Source organism: Phytophthora cinnamomi, assembly GCF_018691715.1.
Source record: "Phytophthora cinnamomi strain GKB4 chromosome Unknown Contig62, whole genome shotgun sequence".
Lineage (NCBI taxonomy): Eukaryota > Oomycota > Peronosporomycetes > Peronosporales > Peronosporaceae > Phytophthora > Phytophthora cinnamomi.
Window position 1 is genome coordinate 938,181 of NW_027150995.1, and position 24,420 is coordinate 962,600.

Below are 24,420 nucleotides of genomic sequence, written 5' to 3' on the forward strand. Positions count from 1 at the left end.
AGCCATAGTCCAGAGAGGAAGAAACCGCTCGCTATGATGGAACCCTCAGCCTCGACGACTGCGGCGCCCGCCGCGCCCGCCGCGCCCGCCCCCGCTGCCGCCGCCCCGGCCCCCGCGGCTGCAGGAGCTGAAGGTGCCGCCACGGCCCCCGCCGCGGAGATGCTGCGCCAGTTCTCGACGCAGTTCAAGTCGCAGATCTCGCAGGTGCAGATGCCCGCCGCGCTCAAGGAGCGCACGGACGAGCTGGAGCGCCGCATCTCCGGCACGGACATCGCGCGCATCAACGGCTACATGCGCCTGGTGAACCTCGTGTTCGCCGGCGGCCTGTGGGTCACGTGCTTCTTCCGCATGTTCCAGGTGCCCAGCTACTCGCACTTCCTCGTCATCATCTACATCATGTACGGGCTGCTCTGTGGACTTTGCAGGCGAGGACGTGGCTGATGCGAGAGGTTCATTTGTTGTGGCAGGTTCCTGAGCGCTGGACTCGCCTTCATCGAGAACCACGAGCGCTTCCCGTCCATCGCGGATCGCGTCAAGGTCAACTTCGGCTTCATGTTCTCGGCCACGGGCAAGGCGTCCTACATCCTCTGGTGCGTGGTTGTTGCTGGCGTTGCTTGCTCTCCGTTGTGGCTAACGTTACGTTGCACTGTCGCCGTCGTCATGTAGCATCGCGTTCCTGGCCATCTCGCAGGGCTGGATCGGCTGGATTCTGGGGATCTGCTTCTTCTTCCTGGCCCTGTTTAACTTCTTCCTCATCAAACGAGTACGTTGGACTTGATGGTTAGTTGAGCTTGGATTTTTCCAAAGTCTAACGGGAACTGTTGCCGCATTCTATTGATCTGCAGCACCCGGCCTACAAGGCTGCCATGCTGAAGCCGACGGGTGCCGCCACCATGACGGCGCAGCAGCAGGAAGAGGCGGACCTGGAGGCCATGCCCGAGCTCCGTTATAACCAGCAGCAGCCGCAGATCCCTGTGCCCGTGGTTACCACCGCGCCGGCCAAGCCTCAGCCGTCGCACGTGTCGGTGTAAGCAACGACAGCGGCGCTATGCATCGGCCTTAGGACACGGAAGTGAGAGCTAAGCTGCATGGTTATATATCAGCTTTTTCTGCATCATCTCGCTAGGCCTTACATGTAAGATGAAAAATGGACTAAACCTCGTAGGATATACGCAACAGCCTTCAGTTTCGATGAGTTCTCGTTGAGCTGCTTATTACGAAGAGAGCAGCACACGCTGCTAGTCGGACTTTTCGCCGACTGCTTCCCTCGTTACAATGCTGCCTGCTTCCATCGCTGCGCTTTCGTTGTGCGTACTTTACTCCTTGGCCTCGCCGCCGTGCTGCGCCACGACGCCGTTGCCGTGGTACTTGAGCGTCTTGACCCAGTTGCTGCGACGGCCGGTCGGGTGCTTGAACTGCACCGCCGACTTCTTGCCCTTCTGCTTGATGAGCGTCTCGACGTTCTCCGGCAGGAAGTTGTGCGCGTACGAGATCTTGCCGTAGTAGTCGCCCACAGGGGCCGGCTCGGCGACCTCGAGCTCCCAGCCCTGCTTCTTGGCGAACCGCTCGGCGGCCTCCTGCGTGTCGAACTTGGTCACCAGGCCGATGTAGGGGTCGGCCGTGCTGGTCCATCCCATGAGCGGGTTGGCCCACGTGCGCGGGGACTCGAAGCGGATCTCCCAGTGCTTGGTCTGGTGGATGCCGCTCTGCATCTGGTTGCGCGCCGGCTTGAAGAGCTTGGCCTTGCGGCCCACCGACCACTCGCCCGTGCCGGACACGACGGCCGCCTCCTCCGGGAAGGGCATGGGCGACTTCTCGATCGTCGGGAAGTACTCCTCCGTTGCGTGGTGCGGCAGGACTGCAGCCACGTAAGAAAAAAATAAATTACCGCGTTAGCTTCACGACTCTTTTCGCATTAGAGATCAGGAGTAGAGAGGGCAACGCACTGGTACGCTCGGCCTTGGTCAGCTGCTGAGCGCGGAGCTGCGTCATGAGCTTCTCCGCGGCGGCGGCGGCCGCGGCCTTGGCGGCCTCGTCGTCCTTGGCCACCTCCGAGAAGGCGCGGGAGGACGTGGCGACGGTGGCGCGCTTGGAGGCGACGGCCGCGGCGGCGCGCGTGGACGCCTGGAGCACACGCACGGACATGCTGACGCTGGTAGAAAACCTGTGGTCTGTGGTCTAGCGATTCCCAGCCGCAAAAATGGACGGGGGTATGTCTAAATATCGAGTAGAGTATCGATATTTAGACACTGAGAGCTGGACCCCCGGGATGGAATTATCAGATGGCTACATTTCGAAGCAGGCTTTGCCTTTGGGTAACTCGAACACCGGAGAGATGGAAGTGTGTGCAAATATGAAAGGTACCGCATTTTAGTTATGTGGTAGATGTCGAGCAAACTGATCGCCCCCAACCAGTACCAGTCTGCCGTGGTCTTGTTCAGGCAATACATAGCGAAACGAATGGCGGCGTGCTCGACGACAGCTCTCAGCTCTCCGTCATTCTAGGGCGCCGTCGCGCCCGGCGATTGAAAATCTAGCACGCAATTTCGAGTCTCGCCAGCACTGTCAGAAACTGCTGCACCTCCGAGGTGTCGCGGAGCGAGTACGACGCCTTCGTCACCGGCAACTCCTTCAGGTTGCCCGGCAAGTCTACTTTCTCCGCCTCGGGGTCGCGAACGATGATGGAGATGCCCTGGCCAAGCCCTCGGCCGTTCAGTGCGTTGAAGGCATCCTCATCGCTCACGTCGTCACCCAAGTAGAAAGGCACGACGTCCTCCGCATCCAGTCCCAACTCCGACAGGATGTACATGACAGCGCGGCCCTTGTCCCAATCGACCTGCATACGGTAAAAGATGTCACGTTAGCTGCGGATAACAAGATGGTGCAAGGCGAGGGGAGACAGACGTACACGAGGTCGCAGCTCGAACACCATTTTGCCCATTTTCTTGGTAAGGCTCGGGTGGTACGCCACGTAGTCGTCCACGATCTGCTCGACTGCATTCTGCAGCGCCGGATCGACCTGAATGGTGAAGATGCACAAGACAAGACAGATGCGTCAGCATCAACCGAAGGAGAGACCTTCAAGGCAGGCGCCAAACAAACATCCACCGAATCTTCATGCAATACTCACGTGGCGGTAGTGTACCGAAATGGCAAGTCCGTTGTCCTCAAGCTCAGCGCCAGCGATGTGCGCTGTCTGCTCCGTCAAGCCACGTAGCGCCTGCTCCAGCTCGGGGCGGTAGTGGTCGGCCACCTGGCAGTTGATGGGGCGCGACTTGGTGCCCTTGATGTCAAACCCGTGGCTGCCGGCGTAGACGAGGTTGTCCAGCTGCACGAAGTTGTAGACCTTCTCCGTGGAGCGGCCCGTCACAATAGCCGTGACGAACTTGGACGAGAGCTCGCTGAGCGCGGCGCGCATGGCGTCCGTCATGAAGGCGTGGTCCGGCACATCCACGATGGGCGACAGCGTGCCGTCGTAGTCGAGGAAGACCACGGGGCGCTTGCCTGCGTTGCATTCCACATTGGTCAACAAAGTCAGAATCCCATAGACACGCCGCGTTCGTTGCTGCTTGGGGCGCAGCGCCAATAATGCCAATAATGGAGCGAGAGTCTAGTCGGTTTCTCGACGACAAGCGCTATGCTTATCCCAAGCGCTGCGTCTTACCTGCGACTTTCTGCTTGATGGAGTCCATGTCCCGGAACGCGTTGGTCGGGTGCAGCATGGTGGCTGTGTGCGTGGGAGCCTGTGCAGGACTGGACCGCGGCGGTTTCGCGACGCCACGTGGGACACGGAGGACGGACGGACGCTGGCGGCTCCGGCGCTCGCTGCGCGGAGGCCTGGGGGCTGTGCTGAGCTCGCGCTCGCTAGGCCGGCGGCGCGTGAGGACTTGGTCGAGGCTGAGCTTGTGACGGCAGCGGTGGCAGCGACGGCCACGACTTGGCCTTGAGAGTCGGGCCAATCAGCTCGCGTTGTTAACAGTACGCTCGCAGACGAAAGGTACTAGTTTTTGTATGCCATAGTCCGCGAGGGCAGGGCGATAACAACATGGTATTCAGTGCACCAAGTGTATGGTCTCGAGGCGCCCTGCACCGCCTGAGCAAAGCCTTGAACGTGCCCAACCGTGTGGCGCTGGCTGGCGCGAGCCACGCGCTGACTCGGAGTCAGCACGGCAGAGCTGTCATTACGGACGAGGCTGCTACATGTGCCAAACTGTTTTTAGGGCGGCAACGGTATCTGATGCACACGATAGCAACGCTTCCGCGCTCCCGTACTCCTGTGATCACGATGTCTCGATGTTGGCAGCACGCAGCGTTTTTCGGAACCTGCATGTGCGACTTTCGGGACCTCGCTCGACTGTGATACGAGCGCTGGTACACTCACCGTTATTGCTATTGTCGTCAATACGCAAAGCCCACAACTGAGCCCTTCGCTGAGCCAACACGGGTAGTGACCGACAGCCTCAGGCTGAAGCTGTGGTTACGTGAGCCGTTATTAATAGTCGTGTCAACGACGCGTAACGTCGGACCGACGGAGTTTGTCGTGGCGTGACGAGCAGCGAGTCGGCACGAGCAACGCGCTGAGCGCCGGAGCGAGCGTGTTTGCTCGTTTCGTAGACGAAACTTGCTGGCGCAGACGAAGGAAAGACCCGCGAGTGTGTCGACCTCTAAGGCTGCCGAGCCGCTGTTCCAGTCTACAGTATTTGGCCGACATCGGCAAGCACGTCCTGCACGATCTTCTATGTGATTCCCACGCAGTTCTGCTGCAGCGTGTGAGGATCGGGGCTACGCGAGTGGAGCGGTGGTGCCGCACCACGTCACGCCCCCTCCAGCCGTTCAAGATTCAAAATGCGGCTTCCCTTGCCGTGGTCAAATCTCACATCACATCGTCTTCGTAAAGTGGATTTTGCGGAGCGAATCTGCGTGGTGTCCGGAATGGACAAGCCAAGCGGTCATGGGCGTGAATACCGCTCAAGCGTCGAAATGCGTGTCCAACCCAATTTGCTTGCTTGTGGTGCTTACCGCTAGCCGACACGACATGCACGAAAGCGCGTTCGCCGACACGGCGTTCGCGCGTGTATACGCCAAATACTCGGTGCAGCTGGATTCCGCATGTAGACGGCAGCGCGAAGCGCTGGTTTTCCTGTCCAAAAACTAGGTGTAGTCGTTGACATGTAGCGCGCCGAAGCAGGTATCCTATGCCGGCAGCGCGTTGCTGTAGCCACCGCCCAGGATTTTCGTCGGCGATGACCAGCGAATTCGATTAAGCGCTTCAACTTCGGCGACGCCGGCGTGGACACGTGGACACGGCGCGGAGATTCCTTCAGCTGGTCCTGTCACCTGGTCAACAACCTCGGCGCAAAGGTGCAGGTTGACCGGCTGGATTTTATAGCCTACGATCTCACGACGTCCGTTACTTTTGCTCGAATGGCGCTGGCCAATGGGGGCGCGGCATAAGCACATAGCCCGCGCGCTCGTGACCGATGATCCCACTTCCGCTTCTGTCGCATCGAGCAAACGCCTTCGAAAGGCGGAACATCAGCCACGACGCCGCAGATCTACAGTCTCAAGGGCGCAGCCGGAGGGAGCAAGAGCAGCGTCGGCCCCCACCACGTCCCACAACCGAACCAGCTCGAACCCCGAAGCACCCACCACCCCCACCTCCTCCACCACAGCTACAAGATGCACACGGCGCAGGCTCTGGCCTCCATCCGCCGCTCGCGCACGTACGACGCCGAGGGCGGCGCCGCGCGGCCGCGCAAGTACCCGAGCGAGCACTCGGCGCTGCTGCACGGCCACGGCCACAGCGGCAGCAACGGCTACGTGAGCAGCGCCAGCTACCAGCTCGGCACGTCCTCGGGGATCAGCAGCGCCGACAACGACGTGAGCGAGGCGCCGCAGCCGCCGCCCACGCTCAAGGAGGACGCGCAGGCCATCTTCGACATGATCAAGGACCAGCCGCTCAACCTCATGCTGCTCGCGGCGCCGTTGGCCATCTGGGCCTCGCTCGGCGGCTGGAGTGACCTCTGGGTCTTCGTCTTCAACTTCCTCGTCATGATCCCGCTCGCCAACCTGCTGGGCGAGGCCACCGAGTCGCTGGCCTTCCACACGGGAGAGACCATCGGCGGGCTCGTCAACGCCACCTTCGGCAACGCCGTCGAGGTGATCGTCGCCATCTTCGCGCTCAAGGCGGGCGAGATCAACGTGGTGCAGAGCTCGCTCATCGGCTCCGTGCTGTCCAACCTGCTGCTCGTGCTGGGCTGCGCCTTCATCGCCGGCGGCGTGCGCAACAAGGAAAACTCGTTCAACGCCGTGGGTGCCAGCGCCAACTCGTCGCTGCTCATGCTGGCCTCGTTCGCCATGCTGCTGCCCAGCTACATCTTCTACTTCTCGGACCACGAGTCGGAGGAAACTCGTGTGGCCAACACGCTCACGCTCTCGCGCATCGCCGCCGCCTTCCTGCTCTTCATGTACATCCAGCTGCTCTTCTTCCAGCTCAAGACGCACGCTGACTTCTTCGAGGACGAGCAGGAGGACCCCGAGGAGGCTGCCGCACTGTCCAAGCGTGCCAGCGCGGCCGTGCTGCTTGGCGCGACCCTGCTGGTGTCCATGTTCTCCGAGTTCCTCGTGGGCTCCATCGATGGTTTTGCCAATGAGATGCACCTGAGCAAGTCGTTCATCGGCATCATCCTGCTGCCCGTCGTGGGCAACGCTGTGGAGCACGTGACGGCTGTCAAGGTCGCGCTGAACAACAAGATGGAGCTCGCCATGGGCGTCGCAGTGGGATCGGCCACGCAGGTCTCGCTTTTCGTGGTGCCCGTGGTCGTGCTCTCTGGCTGGTTCATGGATCAGGCCATGTCGCTTGCGTTCCCCCAGTTCGAGATCCTCATCTACCTCATGTCTATCATCATCGTATACGCGATCATCGCCGACGGCAAGTCCAACTGGCTGGAGGGCTCTATGCTCCTCACTGCCTACGCGCTTGTGGCCATCGCACTCGTATGGGTACACGTCCCCACTGCCGAGTAAGGAGCGATCGAAGCTCCTCGTTTTCCAAACCATTTGTCCAGTACAATGATAGCTCGCTAGTAAGCACCAGGAAAGCACTGGTGCGCCCCCTAATCACATTTTGCTAAGATGTCCTGTTAATCTCTTCTGCCATGACGTGAGCTTCTTTAGTCGATTCTGCGACTTCATTGTCTTGTAATTGATGTCTCAGGTGATATTAGATAGATAATGGTCGGGGGATTCCTACGTCTCTCTATGGGTGGCCGGCTTGCTTCGCATGACATACTATCTTATTGTGCGTACACTGTACGCGTTCGGACGTGTGACGGCGTGCTCGACGCGGTGCGGCTCGTCGACGTGGTGCTCAAGCCGCTGACAATGCTGGGGCGGATCAAGTAGACTGGTCCGTCTTCCAACGGTTCACTGTCGAAAGCCCGATGCCGCGCAGCCGAGATGCACATGCAGCAGACGCGGAGGCGTTCGATAACTCCGATGAGGCCCTCGACGTCCTGCGACTTGGAACAAGCCGCGCACGTGTCGTGGCCGCAGATGTAGCAGACGTGCTTCTTGCGCAGCAGCGAGTCCTTGACCAGCTTGCCGCACCCCGAGCAGCTCCCATCGCCGACATTCTCGGAGGGGTCGACGCTGTCCTCGGAGCCCAGTCGTCTCCGCAGCGCGATCTCGCCGATCTTGGGGATCAGCTTGGCCAGCTTCAACAGGGCGTGGGTCGACGTCTCGCGTACGGTGGCGGCCTTGAGCTTGGCCTTGACGATGCCCTTGGCCTTCATCTCGTCGGGGCACATGACGTGCGTTCCGAAGTAAAACACGGACGTCTGGTGCGACGACGGCTGCTCCCGCAGCAGGTATCCAGCCAGCACGCTGCCGCCGACAACGAGTCGACCCGTGCGGTCGCGCGTCAGCGTCTGGAAGGTGCGCACGGCGGTGCCGGGTCTTGTAGTCGAACTCGACGTAGTCGAGGAACTCGATGGTCTTGGTGCTGGACACGAGCGGGATGGAGCCCGAGAACTGCATGCGCTTGGTGCTGAGGTGGGCGGTGAGCGACGTCATGGGCACCTCGCGCAGCGTCACGGCGTACGAGAAGGCGTCGCCCGCGAGCGCCACCATGGTGGCGTTGAAGTCGTCGCTGTTGTGGCTCGAGAGCACCTCGAGGATCTCGTTGGCGCTGTAGGGCAGCGCCGTGGACGCCGCCACGTCGAACACGCCGGACTTGGTCCGCCGCCCGAAGACGCGCACGCCCTGGCCGTCCTTGCGCTCCTTCCAGCCGCCGGTGGCGAACGCGCTGCGTGCGTGCTCGATCTTGGCGCGGGCGCGCCTTGCGAGCGCCAGCAGTGCGTCGTCCTCGTCCTTCTGCTCCACGGAGCTGGCCGTGGAGAAGGTGGTAGAGCGGCCGCTGGAGCTCAGGAACGACTGCGTGCTATGCGACGCCGACGACGGCGTCGACTGCGAAGTGAAGCGGCCGCTGGAGCTCAGGAAGGTGCTCTCGTCCGAGCACGTGAACATACTGCGCGCCGAGACGCCCGAGCTGCTGCCGAAGTCGCGCGCCATCGCTGTGGGGGCTCGAGAGTTGACGTGTGCGCGGCGGACGGCGGATTCGAGAATGGCTGGTCTGGTTGGCAAAGCTCGGGAGCAGAACATACACCCCCAGCACGTGTTACACACTTGAGCTCGGTGCAGCGATGTGATATCCGAGAGCAGAGACGGGAGCTGCAAGAGGTTCAGCGGCAGCTTGTGGCCACCTTCAACGCGTAACCTGCACTGCATGCGCGGCGCGGAGGGGATCCGTCCAGCGGCCTCGACACTGTGGCAAGCTGATTTTCGAAATGGTTTCGTCGACTCGCGCGTGGTGTCCCAAGCGCCGAGGTGTCCGCGCTCGGGTGGCGTCGGTTGATTCGTGTGCATGTGCGTGCACAAGCGATGCTGCTTGTCCCGCCTGTGCGGTTCAAGTCAAGTGCATCCCTCGTTGAAGGATGCAGAATGCGGAGGACTCGGACAACACCGATGTGTGCTGGGGCTCCGCGACCGGCTCCTACATCACCAGCCCTGGAGAATCCGCAATCGAAAGCGCCGATTGCAGTGAGCTGGACATTCGCTGCGACTGGTGACTGCGTGAACGAATACATGTAGCATCTGCTCGGTGCAACGAGGTCCGCCCCCGTCCGAAAAATGGCCATCGCGCCACTTGAGCCACAGGCGCGCCCCACATGACGAGCAGGGACGGGAGGCGAAAGCTTACGTGGCCGCGAATCGGCTCCAGATCAACTGGATCGAGATGAGCATTGGCTGCCGTAGCCACTGCCGCGAAGCGTCTGCAGCACAGGAAGCTGGTGCCAACTTGGCGATGCCACCAATCGCCCAAAGTGGACTTCGTTCCCTGTTAAATGGCCTTGAGCATAAATCCGCGCGGATTGTTTTTGGTTCACGAGCGCTCTGCTGTTTGTGGGGCAGGGCCACCTCGATTTGCACTAGTTGCGTCATCTCCTACAGCGTCTCGTTGACACCGAGATATTGTCCAAGAAGGGGTCAGCAGGCTGGATACACATCGATGTGCGTGGGTGCTCAATCTGTAGATACATGTGTACGCGGGCTCGCTTGAGTAGGGCCACCACCCGCGGGTGCAGGTCTGAGTAGAGCACCGGCAAGCGGTATCCCAAACGCAGTTGAAGCCGCCTGACTCCTTCCGAGCCGAATTGGCCTGCGACGGCGGAAGTGAGTCGTATGCGCACAGCGGCTGTAGATCGAGTCATAGTGTGGCCGCAAGCGAGAACAGGTGCGGACACAGGTACTGGAGTTCTACATGTACATATGTATGTATTAAGTTAACATTTGGTAGTCGAAACACACGCCTACATGTATTGATACATCTTATGAAGTGCTGGTAGGGTTGATGCGACTTCAACATGTGTCCAATTTTGCCCGAGAATTCATGTGCTTTCATTTCCTACGCTACATCTTGGTACTCGTCGTAACTAATAACGAGCGCAAACGCCTCGCGCTGCAGGCGCTTGATGCTGGGCGTGCACACAGGGACATATGAAAAGATGGTAGGGTTGATGCGACTTCATCATGTGTTGCCCGTGTTCATTCGTGGATTCATATGCTTTCTTTTCCTACGCTACATCTTGGCACTCATCGTAACTAACGAGCGCATACGCCTTGCGCTGCAGGCGTTTGATGCAGGGCGTGTACTCAGGGACTCGAAACCACGAAGCTGATTCGGCATTCCACTTCGTGTGTCGATACGCACGAGCCGCACACGAGTTGGCCGCAGACTCGGCAAAAGCGTTTCCTTTTCAAGAAACTTGTGAACGAGTCCTCACAGCTCAGTCGAGTCGGTGGCTCCCTCTCCTTCGGGAAGTCCGGTCGGGGAGGTAGAGATCCCGAGGCTGATGCGGAGGCCGACGATGACAGTGACGCAAACGACCGGGTGATGCTGGATCGCCCCGAGGCAGAACGGGGAGGATCTACCAGACGCTGCGCGCCAAGGCGTCGACGGAGGGCGAGATCGGCGGCTTTGTTCACTAATGATGCAAGCTTTTGTAAACGCTGGACCGTGTGATCGCGAATCTTGACCGCCGAGTGCAAAGCTAAGAGATAGAGCTGTGTGCGCTGCGCCTCCCGGTGTTCTTCAATGTAGTAGCCTGCAAGCACATCGCTCACATGCAGCACACCGCTCTCGTCGCGTTCGAGGCTCTGTACTACGCGCCATGTCCTCAGGTCCGAGTGGTTGGGGTCGGTTAGAACTTCAATGTAGTCGTTGTCGTCTTCTTGGAAAGCAGAGGAATTAACCTGCTGGAGTGGACTACCTTGATCGACAAGTGCGTGATTTCGTCGCTCCCCTGGTGGTGATACCAAGGTTGCTCATCATTGTTGGTCATAGCACCGTCACCCCGTAGCCGTAGACATCTCGACCATGGCGGCGTTCCAGCGGTCTGTTATCCGGTGATAATATGTGGGTGATTTCATGCGCCGTGCAAGGAAACAAAGCACTCGAGGCTGCAACAAAAGCGCACAATGTGCTGCATAACATGAATACCATTTATTTTCTTTACTAGCGAAGCCTGGGCACCTTGACCCATCTTGTCAAGCAGCTAGTCCGCAAGTGTGCCAGTAGCTTTAGACGCTATCGTTGGGGTAACCTCCATAGCTGCGGTTGCCGCCGTACCCGTTGCCTTCATTCGAGCGTCCAAACTGGCTGTTATTGCCGTACGTGTCGCGACTCCCGTACGCACCTCCGCTCATTCCGCTCGCCTCACCATATCCGTAACCACCAGTAGCACCGCTGGGGTAGCTCGAATATTTTTTTTCGTTCCTCTGATTGTCGCCGTTGTCCTGTCGACTCCAGTACTCCTGGTACGTCTCGTAGCGCGAGCCATCACTCGGGTTGCTATTACGGCTCGAGTTGTCGGGATAGTTCGAGCTGTTAGGATATCTCGGAGAACCTGTGTTGTTTCCGCTGGGGTAGCCGCTGCTAGCCGGCTGGTACGCTGGCGGTGCTTCGGGGACGATCTGACGGCTGCATTCCGACTCGTAGCTCGGGTACCTCTCGGCGCTGTAGTTGTCTTCATTGCGAGTAGGCTGTGAGCGATGATACGCCGAGCTATTGTAGTCCGCGTCGTAACTTGGTGCACTGTTGTTGCTCACGTTCATCTTCGAGAACGAGCCATACATGTCACCCTCAGCGCTCGCGCTCGGGTACGTCGGATTATTGTCACGATTGTCAGGGTAGCACGCCTGGTAGCTGTCCGACTGGTTCTTCGGGCTCTTGTTGTGGCGCGAGTGGTGCTTCTCCTCGTCGTCCGAGCTAGAGCTGGAGCTGGAACTAGCTCTGGGTCTGCAGTGCTCGTTGTTGTCCTCGGGTTTAGTCTCCTTGACCTTCACCTCCTCAACCTGCTTGACGTCCCCAGACTTGTCTCCTGCTTGGCCAGGAAGTCCTCGGCGGCCTCCACGGCCTTGTCCACCACGGACTTGTCCTTCTTCTCCTCGTAGTCAGGCTTGAGCTTCTCCTCCTCCCTCTTGGCGACGCGCTTCTGGGCGAACTCGACCACCTTCTCCTTGGCGTGATATTTCTCGGCCGCCTCCATCGCCTTGGAGAAGATCGAGTCGCTCTTCTTCTTGTCGTCGGCGGTGGCATCCTTGCTCGAGTCGCCGCCACCCGCGTACTTCTCCGCCGCCTCCTTGGCCTTGTTAAAGAAATCCATGGTAGTATGCAGAGGTGGTGGTGGTGCTCTTGTCAATCAAACCGCCTGCCACGTAGCGTCGAAAGAGAAAATGGACCGATGGCCGCAATTCCAGATTGTCTCATCCTCGCGGCTAGGACGGCGTGGGTGAATACTGGATGGCAGGCATTATTAATACGAGTAGTTATGACAATTCATATTCAAAGTTAATATCAAATATATTACCACTGTGGATTATTAACGATTAATATCCTCTAATGTCCGCTGAACATCGGGCAAGTGGACCGGTTTGCTGGTGTTCTGAACGCCAATCTAGTATTAACATTTTATATTTTAATATCGATGATAGTAACTTTTCCAATCGTTAATATCAGCTTGAGAATGAGGTATGAAAAATATTATAATGGATAATATAATCGATATTAACGCTGAATTGCCAAACACTAGCAGACATCATGAATACGGTTTGGTAGCACTGAGCGGATTAGTAGTGATAGTAGTAATATTATCACTACTATTATTATTATTATATCTATAGTTCAAGGTCCTTAGGTAATTAGTAGTGGAAAATGCATAATAGCTCTAAGACATAGAGCTATTAGGTCTACTATTATCGCTCCCGCCAAGACATTGAAGGTCGTGGCTCTCAGCCCCCCCCTTCCTTGCTTCGTTTAGGATCTCTCACATTGCGATTCTCCACCTACCCACTCAAACAACACACGATGAAGTGCGCTAAGCTTGGTGCCACTGGGGCGACGTATCACGGACATCTCCATGCTGTGTATGCGGTAAACAAGTGCATCACTTGTGTAGCAACGAGCTCTGCGCTGCCGCCGAGTTGATTACGACCGAGCTGTCCAAGAGGTAGCACCGCAATCCGTGTCATTCGTACCACTACATGTTCGCTAAGATGATCAATATGCAGATTTTTCAGCCGGGCATGCGCTGATGTGGCAAAAGTACAGTATTTGGTCAAAGAAGAGTACGAAAGAGTCCTGGCCAAACTAAGTGTGCGAGACAGGAAACGAAACGCTCGTGTGTGGAATGTAGAGCAGTTGTGTGGGTACATTGATGTTTCCCGCTGATTTGCGGAAGTTGGCGAGAAGACATATTCGTCGGTAGCAAAACTTGTACCTGTTTGGTTAGGACGGGGCTGCTCGACTGCGTTTCAAGAACGCGTGTGCTCAACAGGCTCCATTGTGATGAGTCCACTGCGAACGAAAACAAAAACTGAGCGAGCGCAACAGCAGCTAATTCTGCGCCACAATCGCCTCGAAGTAAGACGCATGGAGGAAAGCAAGCGAAAGCTCGGGGTGATCCATTAGTAGTATTATAGTAGTACTACATTATTAATATTGTCTTGATAGCGTATTAGAATAGTAATATTAGAATATATCTTCAGGGGAATGATAGTAGTAGTAGTAGTAGTAGTAGTACCGCTATCCGAAATTCCCACTACTACCAACCCATTCATGACTCTCCCAATTTGGACGGGAAATGGTGCAATGTGGATGCGCAATTGTTACTAGTAACTTGCTAATATGCTTTCTTCATGTTTAGCTTCACCTACGTAATTTCAAATGTAAATGTGCAGATGCGCTCCTTACTCGATCGATTTAGCCGTTTGATTCAGGAGAAGAGAGCTGTATAGTACTACTATATAGTGTATACTACGCTTTCTTGTCGTTGGCGCAGGTGTTCTTGGAAGAGTTCATTGTTTGGCTGAGCGGATATTGTGGTAAATACCGCGGCCAACACTAATGACACTACTGTAAGTAAGAAGTGTGACCAGCAAGTCTCATGCCGTTTAGGTCAATGTATGTTGCTTACAGAGTCTGTCGACAGACCAACCCATGCAATCAGCGACGGTGGGAGTTCATCGATTAGTCTAAACGTGCCAACATAATGCTCGATATCCAGTCTCTAGCACGCAATGATCGCTTCTATATTGCCTACTAGGCAGTGCCTAGTACACACTGCCCACGGGGCCCATGACCTGGGCGTACCGTGACGGCAAGCTGACAGCCTGGTCGTCATCGAAAGTGGCCTCGAACACTTGACCGTCGTACGCATAGCGGACGTAGCTGTGAAACAAATATACGTGCATGAATGAGGGTCACGAATCACAAACGAGCACAGAGCGAGATACTTACAGCAACGGCTTCATGGCAGAGTTGGAAGATGATCGTGCATCAGCAATGGTCAGATCTTCACCAACACACGGGTTGTAGAATCCTAGAAGCCCAGCCTTGGAAGTCGCGTTCAGCGCAAGCATTCCATCCTGAATGTCATCGCAGCAGAGGTTAGCATGAAGTCACACACACAACAAATATGAAGTTGAGATGATGACCTACCTTGACAAAGAATCGAAGAGGGACCGTCACGTCGATCCACCTCTGCTCCAACAGCTCCGCTTCCGCCTCCTGCTGACTAATGTTATCACCACTTCCAGCATCGGCGTCGTCTCCACCGTCGCCGTTCAGTTCCCGTTCCCGCATTGCCCTCAGCGCCACGTCCAGATCATCTCCACGCGGTTCACGCGAGTCCGGGCTCGTCGGGTTTTTGCCGTATCTCCCCAGCAAAATCACGAGCCCCTTTCCGTCCTCGCGCTGCTGTTCCTGCTCCGTCTTCTCTTTCGCACACCGGAGCATCAGCTTCTGCTGCTCCAGCGCGCCTTGTCGAGCCGCGCCAAGGTACTGCACACGCATGTCGTGGCGGTGCTGCAGCTCCAGCCGCCGCTTGCGCTCCTGTGCCGGCTTCACCAGCTGCGTCACTACAGCCGCGACCACGAACGGCGACGTGGCTGCACAGAAGGTCGAGAACGCCGACTGCGCCGAGAACGGCGACAGGAAAATGGGCATCACGAAGCGCACGCTACCGCGCGTGAAGCCCACACGCAGAGTCACGCCGGCGCGCGCCAGCAGCACGCCGAGCGCCACGCGCGTGCGGTTAGAGATCTCTCGGCTGGCGCCGGCAACGAACGACAGGCCAGTCGCGAGACTGGCGCGCAGCGACACCTTGGCCGTCGTGGCCGCCATGAGCATCCTCCGCAGCTGGAAAGATACATTGGGTCCGCCACCATTGACGGCCACTGCAGCCGTGGCGCTGTACGTGCCCGCGTCCTGGCTGAGCGAGCCCGAGAGGCCGTCGCGCGTGCTCCACATCATGGCGCCGTGGAGCTGCGGCGAGAGCAGCTGGTTGGCGCCCAGGGAGATGTCGAGGCCGTTGTCGTCCAGCTCCGGGATGACCATGAAGACCGTGTGCGGCGACACGGGCTGGCTGATCTGGCAGTGCAGCTTGGGCGTCCAGCCCAGCTCGCTCGAGAGCGTGAAGGACGGCACGCTCGGGTCCGGCGACGTGTGCGCCAGCTGCGCCGTGAAGCTGCCCATGGCCAGCCCGGCCTTGTCGAACATGTAGCCGCCCAGCGTCAGCGTGGTGCTGCGCGAGAGCGGGAACACGGTGCGCTGGTGGATGGTCATCTCGGAGCGCTCCACGAGGCGCTCGCCGCGGCGGAACAGGCCGCGCAGGCCGCGCGCGGGCGTGCGCACAAAGTCGGAGGCGTCCACGTGCATGGACATCTCGCTGAAGGACGAGAACTGCGCCTCCAGCTGCTGCTGGTTGGCGCGACGCAGCAGCTCCTCCACGTGCTGCTGCAGCTCGTCCGGCGTCGAGAGGTGCGCGCCCAGCGCGTAGCGGCGAGAGGCGGCGGCATCCTGCTCCAGTACGAGCACCCCGCGCTCGCCGTAGGAGTCGTAGGCGCGGCGCTTGAGCGGGTCGCACAGCACCTTGTAGGCGCGGTCCAGCGCCGCGTACTGCGCGTTGGCGGCGACCACGAGGCCCGCGTCGCGGCGCCGGTCCGGGTGGAACTCGCGAGAGAGCACGCGGAAGCGCGCGCGGATGTCCTCGCCCGAGGCGCCGCGCGCCACGCCCAGCAGCGCGTAGTAGTCGCGCTCGAACTGCCGCCAGTACGCGGCGTCCTCGGCGCTGCTGGCATCCGCCATGATGGTCCGAAGGTGAGTGGCGCGCGGTGTTGATAACACTGAAAAGCTTAACATGCATTAACTGTTGTAACAACGGTTATTCAACATGGAACTCCCCCATCTGTTCCGCGCGAGCCGACCTGCTCGAGCATCTCGTTCACGACGAGATGTTATCCAAGAAGGGGTCAGCAGGCTGGATACGCATCGATGTGTGTGTGCTCAATCTGTAGATACGCGGGCTCGCTTGAGTGGGGCCGCCACCCTCGGGTTCAGGTCTGACTAGAGCACCGGCAAGCGACATCCCAAACGCAGTTGAAGCCGCCTGACCCGAATTGGCCTACGACGGCGGAAGCGAGTCGTATGCGCACAGCGGCTGTAGATCGAGCCTTAGTGGGGGAACAGGTGCAGGCACAGGTGATGGCGTTCTATTCAGCTAACATTTGATAGTCGCCAACTAATACATCTTAAGAAAAGCTGGTTCAGTACGTGTATTAGGGTTGGTGCGACCTCAACAAGTGTCCGATTTTGCTCATGAATTCAAATGCTTTCATTTCCTACACTACCTACTGTACATCGTGGCACTCGTCGTAACTAACGAGCGCAAACGCCTCGCGCTGCAGGCGCTTGATGCAGGGCGTGCACACAGGGACTCGAACCACGAAGCCGATTCGGCATTCCACTTCGTGTGTCGATACGCACGAGCCGCACACGAGTTGGCCGCAGACTCGGCAAAAGCGTTTCCTTTTCAAGAAACTTGTGAGCGAGTCCTCACAGCTAGTGCAGGCAGTCAAGTCGGTGGTTCCCTCTCCTTCTGGAAGTCCGGTCGGGGGAGGTCGAGATCCCGAGGCTGATGCGGAGGCCGATGATGACAGTGACGCAAACGACCTGGTGATGCTGGATCGCCCCGAGGCAGAACGGGGAGGATCTACCAGACGCTGCGCGCCAAGGCGTCGGCGGAGGGCGAGATCGGCGGCTTTGTTCACTAACGATGCAAGCTTTTGTAGACGCTGGACCGTGTGATCGCGAACCTTGACCGCCGAGTGCAAAGCTAAGAAACAGAGTTGCGTGTGCTGCGCCTCCCGGTGTTCTTCAATGTAGTAGCCTGCAAGCACATCGCTCACATGCAGCACACCGCTCTCGTCGCGTTCGAGGCTCTGTACTACGCGCCATGTCTTCAGGTCCGAGTGGTTGGGGTCGGTTAACACTTCAATGTAGTCCAAGAAGAGCGTTGTCGTCTTCTTGGAAAGCAGAGGAATTAACCCGCTGAAGTGGACTACCTTGATCGACAAGTGTGCGTCTTCGTCGCTCCCCTGGTGGTGATTGCAAGGTTGCTCATCATTGTTGTTCTTAGGTATTGAGCGCACCGTCACCCCGTAGCCGTAGTCGTTTCCAAATATCTCGACCATGGTGGCGTTCCAGCGGTCCGTGTTATCCGGTGATAATACGTGGGTGATTTCATGGGCCGTGCAAGGAAGCGTAGCACTCGATGTGATTGTAAACTCTCCGTCGGACCGAGTCTCGGACGATACTCCTTGCACCAGATCGGACATGTTGAGTCGTTCTCGAAAGTGGGTCATAGCGCGAAGCGCCAACTCCCGAACAATCGTGTCCTCTTGATTGTCGGTGGGCTCCGCTTGCTCGTGGAGGCAATGCTCCGGAGCCATGGTCTCGGGCTCGACGTAAAACAACCTTCGAGACGACTCTCCGTCGGTGTTGCTGCCAACACTACGAGCCGCGATCGACCGGCATCCTTGGGGTGACTCCTTCTTCAGCTCCGCCGTCATGTGTCTTCCCGTTGTCAAAACACAGAATGAGCACGTAGCACTCGTTGCGCGTCCACCGTGCGACGACCCATGCATGTGCTGCCCAGGCCACGCACGTTCCGTGGCACCAAACGTGGCTGTAGGGGGCAGGAATCATCGCATGGGTCGCTGAGATTGGAGAAGGAGCTGGACTCGAGGTTCGTGGTGGTCAGCGCCGAGTTGGCAACTGCTTGCACTGTCAGCGACCCGACGAGCCTTCGCTGCCATCGGCCATTGACTGGATCCCGGTCTGCCGGAATGCCAAGGAGCCATTGTCACGCGCACACCCATCCTATTTGTCAGTGTGTGATCGACATCGTCTCCCCAGGAATCTGCCCCCAGTGCATCTAGAATGGCCAGCGCTCGAAACAAAACCATTTCCACGTCATTGGCAATCGACATTCTCAGGCCAGTGCTGACGACGCACGTGCGCGGGCGCACACCCCGATCGCGGCCTCTTCGTGGTTGAGGCTCAACCACGGCTACAACGGTGCTGCTGCACGAAGGCTCGTTTCGTCCTTTTAGCTGGCGCATACCCAGCGTGCAGGTCTTCTCACTAGCGCGCTGACTCAGCCGCTTCAACTGTACTTCACAACCGTATAATTATTTCACTGAACATCAATACAATATTACGAATTATTATAATTTAAGACTATGAAAACGATTTTAAATTATGCAGTACATATTTGAATACAAATACCTAAAACTAATAGATATCAATCATGAAATTATTCTTTATTTCAATCGATTCCAATATGAATCAATAATTGATTTTCAATTGAATTCCTACAACTACTTAGCGTTACTTCACCTGTCCAAACCAATTCGTCAATCACAATCCGGATACTTCCAGCACAACATCATGAAGCCTGCGCTGCTGGCGGCACTGGCCGCGTGCTTCCTGACGCTGCTGCTGGCGATGGAGCGCGGCGCCCACGCCTGGAGCAGCGACGACGAGGCGGACGAGGTGGAGGAAGATGACGACGACGACTTCGACTTCGTGACGAGCAACGTACCCCTAAAACTCCAAAACCAATGTGTGAAGTAGCGCTTCACTTGGGTCTGACGGATACCGTTGTGCGCTGCTGCAGCTGGACTTCGTCAAGCGCGACGACCTGGTGGAGGTGCAGTGCAACGGACAGGAGTGCGCGGCGCAGGTGGAGGACGGCAGCGGGGGCGTGCCCTCCGTCTGGGCGCGGGGCCTCGTGACGCCCAAGCTCAAGCCGAAGCTCGTGCTGCAGGAGCACGCGCGTGCGGCCAGCGACGTGGTGAAGCAGTTCCGGGGCGAGACGCTGGGCTACGTGACGCCGTGGAACAACCGCGGCTACGACTGGGCCAAGCAGTTCCGCTCCAAGTTCACGTACATCTCGCCCGTGTGGCTGCAGCTGCGCGAAGACCCCGACCACGTGCCGATCATCACAGGCACGCATGATATCGACAGTCAGTGGGTGCGCGACGTTAAGCATGGTGTAGAGGGACAGGAGAAGCAGGGAGAGGGTCCTGCAGTGGTGCCCCGTGTCGTCTACGAACGCAACCGGCTGAGCTCGGAGGACGTGCCCGTGATTATTGAGAAGATGCTGGCGTTGGCCAACGAACACGACTTCGACGGGATGGTGTTTGAGATCCCCGTGATGGCAGGGACGGTGGATATGCTGCAGCAAATGGGTCGGGCATTTCGATCAGCGGACAAGTTGCTGATTCTTGTGCTCTCCAGAAGCTCGAACGAGGTGAGCGTGATGCAGAGCCGTGCTGTTGGGGTTGACTTCTAATTAGGAGAGGGCGGGTGGTTGGTGCTGTAGGGCGAGTTGCCGGTGACGCACGAGATTTTCGCCGACTTGGCACCGTTGGTGCATCGCTTTTCTATGAATGCGTACGACTTTAGTGCACCAGGGCCAAACGCGCCGTACCCGTGGCTGAAGAAGACGCTGGAGAAGATGTCACCGATGGAACGGCAAAAGATTCTGATGGGAATCCCATTCTACGGCTACGATAACGGAGGTGAGTATGCGATGTTGGCAAAAGCTTTCGGGTGTTAGTTCTGAGAGCGCTTGATGTTCTGCTTCCAGATGCGATCACGGGAAACACGTACATTCAGTCGCTGAAGGACAACGAAGTCTCCAAGATTCGTTGGGATCCCACAGCTCATGTACGTGTCACTGCCATAGTGCGTACGTGATACAAATTACATGATACTGAAAGCTCTGGCTTTACGATGTTCTCTTAGGAATGCCAACACGTATACACTGCTTCCGACACGGGGAGCCACCACGTAGTTTTCTTCCCGTGTCTGCAGTTCCTGCAAGACCGATTGACGTTGTACAAGGAGCATGGTGTGGGCGTTGCAATCTGGGAGCTTGGACAAGGTGCACATGAGTGGAACAATCGTTCTGGTGTCACGAACTAACTGATGTGCATCATTTTGTGGCAGGACTGGACTTCTTCTACGATCTGTTGTAATCCACAATCAGCTGTCAACTTGTGAGGATTTCCATTTCTAAAAACTACCCAAGACTTTGTGCGTTAGTGCAAGCACGTTATTTAGTCTGAGCCCAGTGAGTTTTACTACTTACGAGTCTTAAGGCGGTAGTGAGGGGCTAGCAGTGGCATCCCCTCCGGTTGGAGCTGTTGTTGGAGGCATATTTGAGTCGCCAGCTGCAGTGGCTGGCCCAGTTCCTCCTTTGCGACTTTCATCAACAAAATCCTTGAGAACCTTGCGCACGTCTGCCAGTGAGTCCACTGCAAACGACCAGGCATGACGACCTCCGCTATGTTGGACGTCTGGTCCAACGACCACGGCAAAGATTGAGACGTCTTCTGCTAGTCGCACAGGAACCTTCTGCAAGCGACTAAATGCCACCTTGTTGTCATCGTCCACGTAATCCCCAACGGCCAACTCCTCCTCGTCGTCGGTGGAATAGTCTTCGTGTCCTCGCACAGCTGCCGCTGCCGCACCGATTAGCTGTTCATTCTGCCGACGTTTTTTCATCCCGCCCCTTATCTTTATAGTTGGCTCCAGTTCATCAGTGACACCACTTCCTCCTCTCGGTCGTGGCATTCGGGGCTTTGCCTTTGAAACGTGCGCAGCAGACGGAACTGACTGCGCGTGTAGCTGAGGAGGTACAGACTTGCCCAAGGCGATCGAATTCCGGCGAATACGCTCGTTAGCTGCTTGCTCTTCCTCCCTTCCCTCTTCCGTTCATCATGACGTTCATTAGACTCAGTGACCAATGCGTTCAATGTCTGAAACATTTGATCGTCAGTCACATCATCGCACACGCACAGGACAAAGTCAACCTCCTGGTCACTTTTCTTGGATATTTGTTCAGGAAGCGATAAATGCTTGAGAATACCCTCGAGAACACGCGTTTTCGTACACCCTTCGTGCTCAACGCTGACTGACATGTGTCCCTGGTATACTTCCAGCGCCGTTCCAATGAGCTGCCGCTCAAGTATGATCTGTAAGTCCTTCGCCTGCCAGCTTCCGAAATGTGGGTCAGCATCTCCATAGTGCCACGTTAGAGAGCTTTCCTTGTCTTCAATGTAACTTCCTGGCGTTCTGTCCGTAAACATGAGCATCGTAGGCAACACCAAATCCTTCCACGACATGTCATCACCACCAAACGAGTCGTCAGTCGGAGCGATGCTTCCACCCGTGACTGGCGTATTGTCTCCAGTATCTGTTGAACCTGGCGCAGAAGCATGGTGAGAATATGTTGGTAGACTACCCATACTCATGTGCATCATGCTGTGGGCATCGCTCGAGTATGACGCATCCAGGCTGCCACCACTGACACTTCCTACACCAGCCACAGTTGCCGTTGTACTTCCTCCAGACCGAGCTGTTGCCACATCATACTGGAATTTGCTCATTGTCTTCCACTGCTCGCGCGTGTTACTCAAATTCATGCGATAGAAAAATCCGTCCTCGGCGGCAACACCGACGCGCACACCATTTAACCACGTCTCAAGGAATTTACGTTCACGACCGCTGACAATAAATACTGTGTTGCGCTCATCAGCGCTGAGTGCATCGAGCAGCGACTTGAAATTCGGCCCCACAGCCGCAAGGGGGAGAAGAGAGTGCTGCGGTGTCAGGGTTCGATCGTAGTCAAGAATAATAACGCGATTCTGTGCACTGCGATACGCTTGCACAATGGCCTTCTTGTCAAGCTTCGGCAATTGCGTTGACGTCTTGCGGTTTTTCTCTACAGCCTCACCAAGCTCTTCCAGAAACTCTTCTCCCCAAGTCGAAGCCGTGTTAGACGACACATACCGGTACAACTTCTGCTGACGGATCTCACGCTCAGTGCGGCACATGCTCAAAGCTTGGTGAATACTTAGAGCCACGTCTTCCGTGTTCCACGGATTAATAACAATAGCGCCACTCAACGACTGTGAGCAACCAGCAAACTCGCTCACCACCAACACACCTGGTCCGCCATCTTCGCCTTCCCAATCCGTCAGAACAGAGGCTGACGACTGCCGTGGTGATGCAATAGGTGACAGCACTCCACCTCTCGCTGTGCCTTCTCCCGTGAGTTCTGTGTTGTCGACAGCTTTAATAGCTCCAAGCGCAGGACCTGGAGTTGACGTGCCATCACTTTTAATGCTACTGTCGCTAAAACCTCTAGCGGCAGCTCGGGCAGCTTTTCTGCGTTCATCCTTGTTGCGCATGAAATGCTGCTGGCAGACAATAAACTCGTGAGAGACCAAGTTCATTCCATCGCGTGTAGATGTCACCAGGCACACATCAGCCAGATCGTATAGAGCGCACAATTCTTCGTGCGGCGTCACTTGCTGCTGGATAAAATGAATCGGTGCGTAGTCTAGAGTCCCAAAAATTCCGTTGATGCGTCCGACGATCTGGTTCACTTGGGTTACGATATTGTGATAGCTGTGAGAACTCATTTCGAGTTGGTGACACGCGTCGTATCCGATGTTGCCTTTGCCGGTTGCAATAGGGCTTGCAGCAGCGGGTGGTGACTCTGACAAACCTTTGATAGGACTGTCAGTGCCAGTCGAGCTTCCTGGGCCTACAATCGGATAGGACGAAGACCGAGGGAGTATGCTGGCGTTGTCCCCGCTGGCACTGCTGGAGCTGGGTCTCCGGCCATTATCACTTGCGTTTTTTGCGCCGGTGGACTTGCTGTCGACCACACCTGAACGAGACGATATACCAATCTGCACTAGCACGGCGTTATGCTGCCACTCTGGGAACCGGTCCAGCAGCATTTCCATGGCCAACATTTTGTGGGGGATTCCTTTGATGTTGTCGAGCCGGTCGATACCAAGAATGATACGCTTGCCACCGAATTTATCGTGAAGCTCGTTCACCCGATTCAGAGTCGCCATACTGGACGCTGCGCGGGCGAATGGCTCCAAGCTGATACCAATCGGAAACACGCCAATCGACGTGAAGTGGTCGCGATCGGCAAATGAGCTACGGACACCCTTGTGCGAACACTCCACCCCAAGCAGCCGGTGGCAGGTGGAGAGGAAGTGGCGCTCGTAGTCGAAGGTCTGAAAGCCTACGAGATCTGCCTGCAGCACGCCCGTTAGCAGTTGCGAACGCACGGGGAGACGGCAATAGACATCCGAAGCTGGGAACGGCGTATGCAGGAACCAGCCAATCCGACACGGCGGGATACGTTGGCGCAGTAGCGACGGCAGCAGCATGAGGTGGTAGTCGTGCACCCAAACGGAGTCTCCTTCGTTGTATATTTCGGCGATCGCATCCGCGAAGCTCTCGTTCGCGGACTCGTACGCTCTCCAGTCTTGCTTGCTGAATCTCTTGGTGGAGTGGAAGCTCGAGTTGCCGCCGGCGTTGAACGTGAAAGGCACCGGCTCCGACACGTAGTGGAACAGCGACCACAGCACCTCGGACGAGAAGCCCGTGTGCCTGGAGGCCACGTCCGACGACAGGAACACCGGCAGGCAGTTGTGCTGCAGCAGCAAGCGCCGCACGGCCTCGTGCTCGCTCTTGGGGATGTGCTGGCCCACCCAGCCCACCCACAGGAAGTTCATCTCGGCGCGCACGCCCGTGAGGCACATGAGCTTGTCCAGGCCGCCCGTGGTCTTGGTGGCCTTCCAGCGGCCGGTCTGCGGCTGGCGCTCCAGCAGCACCGGCAGGTTGTTGGACACCACGATGAGCTGGCTGCCGGCCGCGCCCGCCGCCTTGTCCGTCGACTCGTCGTCGCTGTCCTCCTCCTCCTCCAGCGACAGCCGCATGAGCTGCAGCTGCAGCTCCTGGATGTTGGCCAGGATCTCCTGCTCCTCCAGCGACAGCGTGTCCAGGCGGCTCAGCTCGAAGTCCGTGGCGGCGCGCTGCGACACGAAGAACTCGTTGCGCGGCGACAGGACGCCGCTGGCGGGCGGCGACGCGGCCGCCACGTGCAGCGCGGCGGCGTCTTCCCCCATCCAGGCGATGTGCGCGCG

At 57.4% G+C, this 24,420-nt stretch overlaps 9 protein-coding genes across 11 annotated transcripts; 3 read left to right on the forward strand and 6 right to left on the reverse strand.

Annotated features, from left to right (window-relative positions):
- Positions 1-33: 33 nt before the first annotated feature.
- Positions 34-1,031, forward strand: IUM83_06993 (Golgi apparatus membrane protein TVP15; the record flags this gene model as incomplete). Its single annotated transcript, XM_067931243.1, has 4 exons — positions 34-398; positions 468-590; positions 667-763; positions 846-1,031. 4 exons carry the CDS (start codon positions 34-36, stop codon positions 1,029-1,031), a joined length of 771 nt encoding a protein of 256 aa, XP_067787190.1.
- Positions 1,032-1,316: 285 nt separating this feature from the next.
- Positions 1,317-2,145, reverse strand: IUM83_06994 (nadh dehydrogenase; the record flags this gene model as incomplete). Its single annotated transcript, XM_067931244.1, has 2 exons — positions 1,317-1,858; positions 1,947-2,145. The coding sequence occupies 2 exons, from the start codon at positions 2,143-2,145 to the stop codon at positions 1,317-1,319; spliced, it is 741 nt and encodes a 246-aa protein (XP_067787264.1).
- A 388-nt stretch (positions 2,146-2,533) lies between these two features.
- IUM83_06995 (trehalose-phosphatase) lies at positions 2,534-3,722 on the reverse strand (the record flags this gene model as incomplete). The annotated part of the gene is made up of 4 exons (XM_067931245.1): positions 2,534-2,836; positions 2,909-3,019; positions 3,131-3,504; positions 3,665-3,722. The coding sequence occupies 4 exons, from the start codon at positions 3,720-3,722 to the stop codon at positions 2,534-2,536; spliced, it is 846 nt and encodes a 281-aa protein (XP_067787202.1).
- A 1,957-nt stretch (positions 3,723-5,679) lies between these two features.
- IUM83_06996 (Calcium/proton exchanger) lies at positions 5,680-7,026 on the forward strand (the record flags this gene model as incomplete). The annotated part of the gene is made up of 1 exon (XM_067931246.1): positions 5,680-7,026. One exon carries the CDS (start codon positions 5,680-5,682, stop codon positions 7,024-7,026), a length of 1,347 nt encoding a protein of 448 aa, XP_067787148.1.
- A 269-nt stretch (positions 7,027-7,295) lies between these two features.
- On the reverse strand, positions 7,296-8,571 carry IUM83_06997 (gaf domaincontaining protein; the record flags this gene model as incomplete). Its single annotated transcript, XM_067931247.1, has 2 exons — positions 7,296-7,884; positions 7,970-8,571. 2 exons carry the CDS (start codon positions 8,569-8,571, stop codon positions 7,296-7,298), a joined length of 1,191 nt encoding a protein of 396 aa, XP_067787150.1.
- A 5,598-nt stretch (positions 8,572-14,169) lies between these two features.
- Positions 14,170-16,204, reverse strand: IUM83_06998 (Molecular chaperone (DnaJ superfamily); the record flags this gene model as incomplete). The annotated part of the gene is made up of 4 exons (XM_067931248.1): positions 14,170-14,287; positions 14,357-14,484; positions 14,558-14,633; positions 15,315-16,204. The coding sequence occupies 4 exons, from the start codon at positions 16,202-16,204 to the stop codon at positions 14,170-14,172; spliced, it is 1,212 nt and encodes a 403-aa protein (XP_067787178.1).
- Positions 16,205-18,847: 2,643 nt separating this feature from the next.
- On the forward strand, positions 18,848-20,442 carry IUM83_06999 (Chitinase domain-containing protein 1; the record flags this gene model as incomplete). The annotated part of the gene is made up of 6 exons (XM_067931249.1): positions 18,848-18,997; positions 19,077-19,712; positions 19,785-19,983; positions 20,052-20,131; positions 20,210-20,348; positions 20,414-20,442. 6 exons carry the CDS (start codon positions 18,848-18,850, stop codon positions 20,440-20,442), a joined length of 1,233 nt encoding a protein of 410 aa, XP_067787265.1.
- Positions 20,443-20,486: 44 nt separating this feature from the next.
- IUM83_07000 (Trehalose-phosphatase) lies at positions 20,487-20,971 on the reverse strand (the record flags this gene model as incomplete). The annotated part of the gene is made up of 2 exons (XM_067931250.1): positions 20,487-20,496; positions 20,652-20,971. The coding sequence occupies 2 exons, from the start codon at positions 20,969-20,971 to the stop codon at positions 20,487-20,489; spliced, it is 330 nt and encodes a 109-aa protein (XP_067787019.1).
- Positions 20,972-20,985: 14 nt separating this feature from the next.
- Positions 20,986-24,402, reverse strand: IUM83_07001 (the record flags this gene model as incomplete). Of its 3 annotated transcripts, none has more annotated exons than XM_067931252.1 (3): positions 20,986-21,294; positions 21,346-22,514; positions 22,599-24,402. In XM_067931252.1, 3 exons carry the CDS (start codon positions 24,400-24,402, stop codon positions 20,986-20,988), a joined length of 3,282 nt encoding a protein of 1,093 aa, XP_067787018.1. The 3 variants fall into 3 exon arrangements, with proteins under 3 accessions (XP_067787018.1, XP_067787016.1, XP_067787017.1); XM_067931251.1 differs by having other exon boundaries at positions 22,599-22,659; XM_067931253.1 differs by lacking the exons at positions 20,986-21,294; positions 21,346-22,514 and having other exon boundaries at positions 23,172-23,195; positions 23,455-24,402.
- Between the last annotated feature and the right edge of the window lie 18 nt (positions 24,403-24,420).